This window comes from Vigna radiata, chromosome 7 (assembly GCF_000741045.1).
Source record: "Vigna radiata var. radiata cultivar VC1973A chromosome 7, Vradiata_ver6, whole genome shotgun sequence".
NCBI classification, from domain to species: Eukaryota; Viridiplantae; Streptophyta; class Magnoliopsida; order Fabales; family Fabaceae; genus Vigna; species Vigna radiata.
In genome coordinates, this window is record NC_028357.1 from 42,348,494 (window position 1) to 42,362,476 (window position 13,983).

General features: G+C 29.9%; 2 protein-coding genes across 2 annotated transcripts; both read left to right on the forward strand.

Moving 5' to 3' along the window:
* The first annotated feature begins 6,412 nt into the window (after positions 1-6,412).
* Positions 6,413-9,339, forward strand: LOC106766964 (zinc finger CCCH domain-containing protein 32). Its single transcript, XM_014651766.2, has 3 exons — positions 6,413-6,663; positions 6,936-7,046; positions 7,492-9,339. Exons 1-3 carry the CDS (start codon positions 6,592-6,594, stop codon positions 8,866-8,868), a joined length of 1,560 nt encoding a protein of 519 aa, XP_014507252.1. The 5' UTR covers positions 6,413-6,591; the 3' UTR covers positions 8,869-9,339.
* A 2,069-nt stretch (positions 9,340-11,408) lies between these two features.
* On the forward strand, positions 11,409-11,720 carry LOC106767848 (uncharacterized protein At1g15400). The gene has a single exon (XM_014652803.2). The coding sequence runs from the start codon at positions 11,409-11,411 to the stop codon at positions 11,718-11,720; it is 312 nt and encodes a 103-aa protein (XP_014508289.1).
* The last annotated feature ends 2,263 nt before the right edge of the window (positions 11,721-13,983 follow it).

Genomic DNA, 13,983 nt, shown 5'->3' on the forward strand with positions numbered 1-13,983 from the left:
TTGAGATGAGAGAAAAAATGTTGGAGTGATGACAGAAAATGTCGAGATGAGAGAGAAAATATCTCTGATGACAAATGATTTCTGATTTTTTTTTTCAATTAGGGCAACAGGAATGACAGAGAAAATGTTGGAGTGAGAGAGATGATAGAGGAAATGTTGGAGTGAGAGAGATGAAGGGAGGTGAGTAAGGGTTTGTGGGTTTCTTTTTTTTTTTAATTTTGAGAATGAAAATTATTTAAATATCCTTGANCTTAAAATTTAGAATCCATAATAAATGAGGGTATTTTTGTCTACTATAATCCGGTACACATTGTTAAAACGTACCAACTGAAAAACAGGCGTACGCGTGTTAACAAACCCCATATATATATATATATATATATATATATATATATGCTTCTTTCTTGTTCTTATTTGTTTTTTCAATTTTACCATCTCAATTATTATTATTTTCAATTTAAATAATTATTCATAATAAAAAAAATATTTTTCAGTTTTATCAGGTTAGTAATTAACTTTTTCAAATCAAATCATTATTCATTATAAAGTTATTTATTTTTTATCATTTTAGTAACTATTTATAATTATATAAAAAGAGAATATACGTCTTTGGTATTCTCATTTGTTTTTTTAATTTCATCTTAATTATTATTTTTTAAATTTAAATCATTATTTATAATAAAATAACTATTTTTTAGTTTTATGAGCGACTACTTTTTTTTTAATTTAAATTACTTATTATAAAAAATCATTTAGTCTTTTAAATTTTAGTAACTATTTCAAATTTAAATAATTAATTATAATAAAAATGTTATTTACACACTATTGTTTATAATACTTTTTATTTTAATAACTAAGATTTATCTTATTTACAAATATATATTTTTTATTTCTTCATTTTATTCTTTTAATTACTTACTATTTTTAAAACAAATAATTTATAAATATTTGAAAAATATGTACACAGTTGTCATAATTTCTGTGAATAGGTGACTCTTGCTTTGTATGGATAATCATTACGATTATAAAATTTTATTTTTATCTGTAATATTAATAAATAACTTTTCCTTTTAAAAATCATTTTTTTTTACACAAATTTTTATAATTTCATATTTTAAGTTAAAAAATTAATTTAATAATACTTTATATTTAAATAATTATCGTAATAAATAATTTCTTTTGTTATAATAAAAAATATATAAACATGTGAGCATGACATGAGTTAAAAGAGATTCTTCCTTTTAACAACATTTCTAGTATAAACAATTTTTTACTATTTGATGTAATTAATTTGTAAATTCAAGTAACTATTCAACCTTACTCAAAAAAGTTTATCTACAATCTATGATATTAAAGTGTCTTTCTATATAAATATTTACTACTTCATCTTATAAGTAACTTTTTTTTAAATGTTTTTTAAACTGAAATTACTCTTCGTGATATAGTAAAACTACATACAAATTCTAAAATTATTATATTTATTATTTTAATTATTTTATTATTTATTTTTTATAATGATTATAATAAAGATATTTATTATTGAAAAAGTGGGTATATTTTCACCAGTAATACTAATGGAGAAAGTTTTTCCTTTTAAGTACATTTTCTTCAGTACAGAAATTATTATCACTTTATTTTTTCACATAAATTTTTGTACCCTTTTTTATAAGATTATGTTAATGTAATAAATATACAAATGTGCACTATTTATACTTATTAATAAAAAAACTATCTCTGTATCACCTTGTAACTATTTTCGGTGTACACATTTTTTTTTTCTTTCAAAATTTTATCTTTATTAATATATTTTTTTAAAATTTTTCCTTTTAAATTTTATAATTAATTTTTAATATTTTAATTAATTACTTATAAAACAATTAAATTCAACAAAAATAAGTCAAAAATATTTTTAGTTCTTAAACTTTAACAATAAAATTAATTGTTATTAGATGATAAATTTTGATTTTCAAACTTTAGAAATAAGTAGATATAATTTTTTAACTTAATTATTTTAAAAAAATTTGATATATCAAATATGTGTGTTAATATTTGAATTGTTTACTGTCATTTGACACATTCTCACTCAATATGTATAAAAAAATTAAATTAATTGGATTAAAAGAATTATATCTTCTCACTTTTATAATTCGGGAATCAAAATATTTTTAACCCAATTATGTTAAAAAAAATTGACCTATTGAACATGTTTAATACTAGTATTTGAATTATTTACACAGTTTAACATATTCCTATTTTAATATTTATTACAAAACGTGTTTGACACGTAAAAAAAATTAAAGTAATTAAAATAATAACATTTACTCATTTTTATAATTTGAAAACCTATATATAAAGTTTCATATAAGAAATTTCAAATTCGCATGAAAATTCTAAGACCGAAAACATAATTAGTCTTATAAAATTAACCTATTATAAAAATTACTTATTTTATATTTAATTTTTAATAATTATATTATTTTTTATTGTGCAAAATCAAGGGAAGATCAAGTTGATCTTCCATGGAAAAAAATTAAATAAGTTTGGACCATGTAATGAAAGAATTCAATCATTTGTGTTGAATTTCGGTTTGATGTCTTTTGTTGATATTTCATACGACTATGTCGAAAAAGGTTTATTATTAGCGTTCGTTGAGAGGTGACACTTTGATACTAGCACTTCCCATCTCCCGGTGGATGAGATATTGGTCATATTGGATTATGTGTTGTCGTTACTCTACCTCTCAATCATAAGACAATTTTGTAATATCCACAAGTTAGAATTTGAAGAAGCTCAACCGACCATTGTAAAGCTTTTAGGCATGGATCGTGGGAGGGCTGGTGCTGAGGTGAAAGAAGCACGCAGTCCGAAAGTGAGGTTGAGCTAGTTGAGAGATATCTATGATGAGTGTTGTAAGCAACAATACTGGGAGTATTGCCCGAGCATATTTGCTACATCTAGTTGGATGCATTATATTCGTGAATAAGAGTACCACATCCATCTGTGTGTCTTACTTATTGTTATTCAGAGACTTACATGCATGTGGCGGATATGCCTTTGGCATTGTTGCACTAGCCCACATGTACGAGCAACTAGGAGATGTCAACTTTGTTGTAACAAAGCAAATGGTAAGATATTTGACTCTTTTCACATGTACACATATACTTTGCACCTTGATTTCCTTTAATTGTTTCGATATTGTTGATCAAGGATTAATTGGTTTTTTTTAATGTTAGATTTATGAGCACTTCCTTGGGATGGGAAGGAGGCGTGTGTTGTCTTCTTATAATGAAGACAGACCGTGTGTCGCTCGGTGGGTGGCGAGGAGTCAAGTTTGCAACTTGGTACAAGCGAGGTCGCATCTCGATGGGCTCACATACGATGCGGTGATTTTGTATCTGTATGAGTCACATCTGGCCACTTGTCCATTTTTGGGCATCTGTATGTTCTCTGGGTGGATAAAGATTTGTGAGATGCTTAACCAATATTTGATTGAACGTTTCTTGAGGTAGTTTGGGTTTTAGCAGATCATCCCATGACTGCCACATGTTGTTTTAGAGGTGGACATACTCACCGTCGATGTTGCCTAGTTGCACTATGTAGACCATGTTATAAGAAATTTAAGATTGACCTCATCTTGATCTAATTCTGTTGAGGGATACCTAAAGTGGTTCATAAGGACTTCCCATCCACATGTTACTCCTATTGTCAATCAAGACCAACCCAATCTTGCTCCTATACTAAAATGACATATTCCAGATGATGTGCTCGTTCGTCCTAGATCATCCACAGATTTTGGTTTGTTGGTATGTTATCCTACATTGTTTATGTTATAACTTTTATTTATAAATGTTTATTTATTTTCGTGTCACCGTTATAATGCAAGGTTTTGTGAAGCACATTTCCAAAATCTTACAAACGATGATCTCTTATCGGGATGAGCGAGAGGACTATAGCATGGGATCGTACGAATGAGGTCCTACAAATAGTTTGTGCATTCGTTAAGAACATTTACCAAACAATAGATGTCGTAGAAATGTATGTGGAAGATGTTCATCTTCGTTTAGATAACATTATCCTCTCTTATGTATTAATTTTATTATGATTGTTTAATTTTTTTTATTGAAGGGAAATTTTATTTTATGAATATTATTTAACATCTTAGTATATTTTACAAACATGTTCTTTTATATGTACTTTGTTGATGGAAAGGATGTGAGATTTATATACATGCGAGTAGAACACTTTATAATTAATTAACAACAATTATTAATGTTTATTTGCATATATCGACACATTACATAAATATCATGATTAATCTAAGTCAATTTAAGAGGTAGTAACATTTATTAATTGTGCAAATACTTGCATCATACTTATATAAAAACATGACCACGCTCGCGCCTCATGATAACAGTGTGTTGAGGATATGATATCAACCATAGGAAAATGACAATCTTCTTTTAAGTGAACCTATATTATTAATATTAGTATAGTTAACTAAATGACAAGTGATTTTAAAATGAAATTAAAGAATAATATTACTTGCACGAAATGACATCCATGAATGTGTCTTATACAAATTAATCGATGTTGTCTTATATCAGAAAGCGATTTACTACGTAGCAGGAAGATAATATAATTTTGACCGTATGGCAAACGAACTAAGATGATATTATATCGATTAACAATTGTATAACCAATGTCTTATATAGTCATCCACTTGTTCGCATTAGTCTATAAGGAATAAAAGAAATTGTTACCAAACAAGAAGAAAAGAAATAATAAATACTTCTTCAATATAGGTCATGAACTGTAGGCGTATTGAAGACGATTCACATATTCAAAGTATGTATTGCATGGAAGAATCCAAGTATTATTCGTATATTCAAAGAATAAAGGCCATAAACTTATCACGAGAGAAAAAGTGTTTCATTTGTTGTAAAATTATTTATAGAATCTCCCTTTGCCACTTCATTTATGAAAGAAAAATTTTTTGATATGAAACTAGAATTTACTTGAGAATCCATACCATATGCATATTCTTCCATTTTATATAATTACCTATAATATAATATTTACCCCTAAATATCTAACATTATTCATAATAATCTACCACATTATTAAAAAAACATCTGATAAATTTTAAATAATAAAAATTCAAAATAATATAATTAAAATCTATCTAACACATTATTCATACGTTCAAAATAATAAAACTTAAAAAAAATACATATAAAAAAGTCAAAAATAAATAAAACATTTATAATAAATCAGAAATAGTAAAATTTAAAAAATAATAATTGAAATATTTTTCAACGAGTTTTGAAATTCGTTAAAGAGTATTTTGATTATTGGTTCAATGAATTTCGAAATTCATTGAAATCTTTAATGAATTTTGAATGTTGTCATAGTTTTTGACGGATTCAAAATTTGTTCAAGGATGTGAATTCAAAAATAGTTTTCATACACCTGTTTTTGTTTAATGAAGTGAAACTTTGAGACACAATACTACCACTTAGCAACTAACAACACCTCTTAGACAAAACGACCAACACTGTCAATCACACACACAATAGTCCACAATAAGATAAACATAAAAGAAAACTTTGAGACAAAGTGAACTGTAGAGAAAGCACAATGAGAGTGGGACCACACATGACAAAACAACCAAAGCATTTGAAGAAATTTGGAAGTGTAGAGGATATAAAAGGGAAAGAAGGTGGTTGGAAGTTCGATACTTAACTAACCTCATTTACTTACTGAGACCAGTGACAAAAAAATCCGTGGATAAAAATCCGCGACAGGTAGTTACTATGCGGGAATATATTACCTGCAGGTAACGAGTAACGGGTATTTTAATATTCGCTTTTAAACGGGTTAGGTACTCTAATACCCAACCTGCGGGTACCCGTTACCTGCAAAAAAGTAAAATAAAAATTAATTTATATGTTTTTTAATTAAAAATAAAATAAAATTATATTTTATTAAGTTAAATTTAATTAAAATTAAATTTTAATTTATATTTAATTTAATTTATATTATATATATATATATATATATATATTATAATTATATAATTTTATTTAAAAAATGTATAAAATATTTTGTTTATTTTTTGCAGGATATCTGCGAGTATCGGTAGACTTTAAAATATCCGCGTGTATTTTCTAAATAGGTATCTACGCGGATAACGGGTCAGGTAGTAAGTACAGTTTTTTTCGAAAGATCGGATTGCAGGTAGAAACTATCCGTGTCTGATCCGTTATCATTTCTAACCGAGACATTTTCGGAATTTGGAGGTACACGAAGAAAGGTTTGAAGGGGCAAATAGAAGCTCCCAGTCCGTTTATGATGATGGGCCGAATCTGAACCCAAAGGTTGGAAGTCCAACTAACAACTAAACCATATGGGGTTTGTTTGTCTTTGTCTACAAACAGTGAAATAGTGAAATAATGAGGATGGTTGTTTCTTTGGGGATGCTAATGCCATTCACCACTGATTAACATTGAACGGTAATGTGAGAGCAAAATTGGAACGTGGTGATTTCCTTCTTCTTCTTCTCTTCCAAATACCCCTTTTCACTCTTCCAATATGGACGAAGATTCGCTCAAACGCAACACTGATTGCGTTTATTTTTTGGCCTCTCCCCTCACTTGCAAAAAGGTTCTCTCTTTCTCCCTTTCACTTTTTTTCAATGCACATTTTTTCTTCTCCTCTGCGCAATTCTATTTCCTCGTTTCGTATGCCGTTTCTTGTCTCCTCGATTGTCGGAAACCTAGTTTTATTTCATCCTTTTCGACTATGTTCCGTTTCATGTTTTCCAGTGCTTCGATTATACAATGCTTGGTGTTCAGGAGTCTACGTGACTTTACTTTTCGTAATTGCTGATGTTTAATTATCTTTAGATTTTATGCATTTTGCTCTTTGTTTCCCAGGGGGCTGAATGTGAGTATCGGCACAATGAGATTGCGAGGCTTAACCCTAGGGATTGCTGGTACTGGGTATCTGGCCAATGCCTGAATCCAACGTGTGCTTTTAGACACCCGGTGAGTTTTTTTAATCATTATTTATTTTATGTCACGAATTCAAGGCTCGTTCGCATTTTTCACTTCTCATTTGCTCTTCAATTTATTGCTTAAGTGAAACACTGATATTTTGGACAGTATTGGCACGTGTGTGGTTGAATAGAAGTCTGCTTGTCTCTGTTTGCTGTTTTTTCTATTACGGTTTCTCAAATATATGCTGAATGAAGGATGTGTTTCTGTTAAACCCTTATAAATACCGGCGCTGTTGCATTTTGCTCTCATGCAATATTAAAAAAAAGCATTTATTTGGTATCCATTTGGTTACTGTTATCCCTTTCACACACCCCCTCCCCATTATTTGATCTCCACTTTGTTATATTTTTTCTTTTTTAACACTAATCTCCATCTCTTAGGCCAGTTTTAACCTCCTATGACTGTCCGATTGATTTTTATATCCTTTTCTCAGCCTCTGGATGGGCACACTGGAGTGCCAGCCCCATCTGAACCTGCACAGATTTCATTGCCTGCAAACAAGACAATGGTTCCGTGTTATTTTTTCTTCAATGGATTTTGCAACAAAGGTGACAAATGCTTCTTTTTGCATGGGTCTGATGATAGCATTTTTACTGTAAAACCTGTGAAGAATGATAACGGAAGCACCGATGCACGCAATCTAGAAAATAAAACATCATCAGGAAATGGAACTGCTGTAGCGTCAGTACCAACTCACCAATCTTTAACTGCTCCAAAGCATTTGTCTGATTTTAAGCGTCAGCCCAAGGAACAGTTACCGTTATCCAAAAATGTTAAGCAGCAAGGCGATTCCCTAGTGATATCTGCTTCTGAATACAAAGAAGCTGCAGTGAGTAGGTCAGACTCTCCGTTTCCAGATGATGGCTTTGTACATAATGTATCTCATTTACGCACTGAGCGGAGTTCGGAGGAGCAAGTAAATAGTCAAATTGAGCCTGAGGAGAGGTGGGAATCATCCCCTCATTCCCCTGGATTTGACGTTCTTGTTCACAATGAATTGGAGAACTTGGGTTACGAGGAAGATTCTGAATATTTACCAGTGCTTGATAGGAATGAGCAAGAGCTGAATGAACAGTACTTGGGGTATGAATTTAAGGATCCAGTTGAGTATGATACTATGTGCCCGGAAGCTGATATTCTGTATCCACAAGAAACATATGATGGTTACAGATGTTTTGATAGTGACCTTGCTCACGGTAATGGCAGAACAGTTCGTACTTATTCCAGAGATATATTCTTAGATTCTATATTCTCCAGGAAAAGGATTCGGATGTCAGCTGAGGTGGCTGCCTATGACAATAATTTAGATCTGCGTGACCATCTGAGGAGACGTAGAGAAAATAACGAGCCTCCCATTGCAGGTTTCTTAAGAAGACAAGAATCGTCTTCTTTGATGATTCGAAACCAGGAAAGGCACCAGAGGCCTGGCATTGACCAGCGGCCAAGTAGAAGATTGACATCACAACTAGGATATAGTGCTATAGATTCGATTGGAGAGGTTGAAACTCTTTCAATCGCTAACAAGCACAGGTTATTCAGGCGTTCCCAGCAACACAAACCAAGGAAGCATTATAGAGAAAAGCCAGCGAAACGACCATTTCTGTCATCTAAAATATCCAGGAAACCAGTTTTTAAACAAAGGGGATTTGTTGAGGAATCTACTGCATTTTCAGGACCTAAGACTCTTGCAGAAATTAGAGAAGAGAAGAAGAAGGCTGAAGAAGGTTTACATTGGAAACGCCCATCAACTGATTTCCAGGATCCCAAACCTCTGAGTGAAATTCTGAAGGACAAAAGGACTATGGATTAGTGAGACGTGGCTGCAAAAGGACTAATGATTGATGATAGTAAAAACCTACGATAAAGGATAAAGTTGGCTGTTGGCCGTGTTTTCTTAGCATCCTTTACCGTGCTAGGTACAATGACCCTGTTTTTGCCATCGGTAGATGGTGATAGATTTTCGTTCGAGTGAGTGGAAGGTTTTTGAGGCCTGAGGCGGATAAGATAGATATTAGATAACCAGTGTTTGAATATGTTGATTTGGACAGGACATCTTAACCTAGAGAGCATATTACTGATTTACATTAATTTTACGTGTGATTTGGCTTACTTCTTTTCCTGTACAGACCTTCTGCCTTAGATCATGACTTGCTTGGAGAATGTTTTTAGTATATGATGATATTTAGGATTTTGACAATTATTGTTGCTCCGGTAAGAAAAGAAACCTTTTTAACACATTTGTATAAATTATATTGATTGTGGATTTTGATTGGTAGGCGTACTGATGCTTTTTTTTCAGCTTCAACTGAAACAATCGAATTATTTATTATATTAAGCTTGCACAGAAATCAAACATTTTTCTCACCACCTAATAACCAGGGTGGTTCAATGCCGTCGGAGGTCCAAAGTTAGATAAAAAAAAAGTAAAATAAAAATTAAGGATCAATTATTCCTTGGAGGTCCGAACTATTAACAGCTTCTCATGTTTTACTTGTCATGTAATTTTATTTTAATTGAGCTCATTGTTTTTAAAGCTGTCATAAATATTCATTTTAATGGTTTCAAGTGCTATAACTTAACCCTAAAATGTTTCTTTTTAATAGAGCTTAGTATTGAATTAACACACGATAGAGTGTTTCTTTCTACACTTTATAAGTTTTCTGAATTGGGTATTGCTACCACTTCTTGAGAAAAAGAAGTCCATATAAACATGAAACTTCGGTCATGGATTTACATAAAATTTAGAATGAATGTACATAGGCTGTTGCTTCCTACATCCATCACATTTCTTATATATCGCTTTGTCTCGTATCCGCGTCTATAATTATTTAATTAAAATATTCTACACAATGTGGATTGATTAAATTATGTCGATCTATTTTATGAAATATTATAATATTCAATATCTTTCGATCGAATAATAGTTTTTGAAATTCATTGTTAAATTATTTTTTTAAGGGTTAAATATGTTTTTAGTCCCTGTACTTTGGAGTGATTTTGGTTTTAGTCCATCTTTCAAACTATAGTACAATTTAGTCCTTCAACTCTAGAAAACTCTGGTTTTAGTCCTTTTTATCAAATTTTTTAAACTTTATTTGCTGTTTCAAGCACGTTACATTATAGCATTTGGATTGTTTACACTGTTTGACACATTTTTGCTCCAATGTTAACTGAGAAACGCGTTTGAAACAGTAAATAAAGTTAAAAAATTTTGGTAAAAAGGACTAAAACCAGAGTTTTCTAAAGTTGAAGGACTAAATTGTACTATAGTTTGAAAGAGGGACTAAAACCAAAATCGTATCAAAGTATAGGGACTAAAAACATATTTAACCCTTTTTTTAAATAGATTATATGTATAATTTTACATTAGTCTAAAATTGTTCTATTTTTAAAATGATTTGATATTTCATTTACATAAATAAAAAATTGACATAATATGTATTCTTTAAAAAAAAATACCAAAATATTAATTATTTGATTATTATTATTATGTTAGAAATATATATGTAGAAAAATGGTAGGATTTGGTTTACACAAAAGAAGTAAATATTCATGGAACCCTGAATATTCTGACAAGGCTGCAAAAGAAAATTGACCTGAGCGTTGGAGAGCTCTCACTCGGAATATGCCAAAGCAAACCCAGTAACTCAATGAAGATGCTAATGACACTTTGACTCTTTCAGTACTCTTCATTTAATCAATACAGATAAGTATTATCACAAATACTGTTGACAACCAATTCACTTTCATTTCTACAATAAATGAAAATATTCAAAAGAGAACAGAAATATAAACTATAATAAATATCGTCATAAAAAATAAAAATAACATCACTCTTCCAAACGTGGACAGTAAAGGATCATTAAGTTGGGTCAACATAGGTTGAACAAGAAATCTGTGGAAACTAAGGCCCAACTCAAATCTCAGTAAGAAATGGTTGAACGTCTTATAAATAACGAAACGCAATATTACATCTGTGAAAATTGACCAAGTCCACCAAATGGCACCTCATACAATAATTTTTGCTATACATACATAGCTTGGTGACATAAATATGAACATCTGCTCTGCATATGTTACTCCATTTCGAGTCAAAAAAAAGTAGGATGTAATTAGTGTGAAGATAGTCCAAAACTTTAACCATCAGAGGTACCAAACCCAGAGATTAGATTCTCCACTGATTTTCTTGTTAACAAATATATATTCTTATATCTGTCATTTTCCCCAACCTCATTATCTCTCTAACAATTAAAGGTCAAACATCATCATATAGCTTGTTAGGCCACTCAAAATTTCTTCAAATTGAACGGCATCTCAGAGAGAGAGAGAGAGAGAGAGAGAGAGAGAAAGATGACTGAGTTTCAGAGGTCTGTAACATCATTTAGAAGACAAGGATCTTCAGGGTTGGTGTGGGATGACAAGTTCATCACAGGCCTTGAGAACCAGAATCAGAGCCAACAAGGTCAAAGGGAGCCTCAGGATGTCGAATCAAGTGCCAGGTTGGAGAGGAGCAGATCAGATGGAGCACGCCCTTATCGGACGGTCAACGTTGCACCGGCATCCATAGACCCACCTTCTCCTAAGCTAGCAACCTGTGGCTTTTGTTCTGTCTTTCGGAAACCAAGTCCTGCAAAATCCACCAAAGCTAAAAGACGTAGGTGATGATGTATCACTCATCACCGTCGTCTTCTTTCTTTTTAATTTTCTCCAACTTGTAAATCTGTGCTTCTTGTTCATCTTTATTGTTTCTCTGTTTCAATTTCCTGGTTTGGATTTGGGTTTGATAGTTGTAAATTCCTTTGACATATCATATGGATTTGCAATAAACTTCTTATGCCCGTTATATCTATTCATTTCAAATCCCACGTCGCTTAATCCTTTCGACTATAAATAAAGGAAAATACATATAAATTAGTTTCAATCTCACTCTGTTTTGATGTTTTTTTGATTTCTTCAATACAGACCCCCACAGTGATTTAGGTTAACACACCTTTTTTCTTCTCAATCTGTCTTGTGATGGTAATGTTTTTCAAATTCAGTTGACCTTTATCTTCTTTGCTGGTTTTCTTGTCTGGCAAAACTACTTCTCATATGGTTTTGTCTTATTACAATAAAATATTGCAAAATGTAAGCATTTTTTTTCCTATTTGATAATAATTTACAGTTATTAATTACATGCCAAACCTTGGATTTTGTTGTTCCTTTTTCTTTTTAATAATTTATAGTTATTAATCACATACCAAACCTTGAACTTGGTACTATTGCCAGTAGGATTGAAGCTGAAATATTAGGAAATAATAGATTAAATCAATGCTCTCTATTTGTTTAAAATTTATAATCCTTACATTTTAAATGACTTTTAATTGTATTAGTTAGAGGTAACTATTATAATAATTTTCAATAAGATAAGGATATTTTTAGTATAAAAATACAAAGTAAATTTGATTTAATTAATTTTTTCTATGAAAGACAAAAAAATCTAATTAATAATATATATGGTATTAAGTGTAAAGCACAATGTTTAGTCTGGTTATATTATTAAAGTATTGTTGGGGTTGACTGTGCTGCACAAGAAGTCAAACAAAAACAGAAGATAATAACTCAAAAAATAACTTACATTTTACTAATTAAAGCTGGTCGATGAGAACTAAAAGCCACATCACATCAACCATGGAAATATAAGTATGTATAAACGTAAGCTTCTAAGTAAGAAATGAGCTAATTTGAAATAAATAAAAAAAAAAAAGAAGCGAACTTTAAGATAAAAGTCACAGGTTAAATAAAAAATAATTAACAATCTGAAGATAATATATGTGTATATATAATAACTTATGAAAATATTAAAAATATTCATTTATAAATTTACCTAACTAATATTTATAACAAAGAAATTATTTTATTTATTAATTGATGATTTTACCTTTCAATGTGTACTAAACTTTATGTAAACTAATCACCACTTAAGTACTTGTGACTTCGCCAATCCAAAAAAAAATTATAAAACTCAATTTTCAGTAAATATATAATTTTAAAAGATATATTGATAAGTTTATTTAAATTAAATCATAACTATAAATATCAAAATTATCTACACACTATAAGCAAATAATAAATTTTCATAGGGTATAACTTTTGTCAAATAAAAAATCTAAATTTTACCTTTCACCATTCTAATCAAATTCAATTCAATACTTATTACACAATATAGATTAAACACTCATTTCCCTAATTTTCTCCAAAAGCCATACTTTACTCATTCCTCAATAATTTAAAAGTTTCTAAACTTTAAAAAAAAAAAAACCACTTTAACAACTTAAGATGTAAGTAACAAATTTTTGAAACAAGGATTGTAAAAAAGTAAAATAAAGAAGTAAAATATAAGGAAAATAATAAAAGAATTGTTGTCTTATCACTTTTGATTAACAAAGGAATGAAGATAAATATTAGGTGCTAAAGACACTCTTTTTTCTAATTCATTAAAAGTTACCTATTCAAAGTTCAATTTAGCTTTTCAAAATAATAGAGATGTTTACCCAAACACATGTGGTATGGATCGGGTCAATCTATCTCACTTATCTTATAAGGGTGTACACCTCTAAGCTTTCATCCTGCACCTCTAAAAATTACCATTTTAACCTTAATTAATATTATTTTAATATTTTCTCTTCTGCACCCCTCTAACTTTTTCTCTTTCTTATTAAAGTCAACCTACACCTTTCTAATTTTTTCTCTCTTTTATTAAAATCATCCTACATCATTTTAATAGATTTTAAAATCTATACAATTTTTATATAAATTTTCTAAATTTCATTTCGAAATTTAAAATTTAATAAAAATTTAATAATAATTTAATTTAATTTAAAATTTTAATATTATTTAATACACATTTATATCTTAATAATTATTAAAGTATAATTTTAATTAT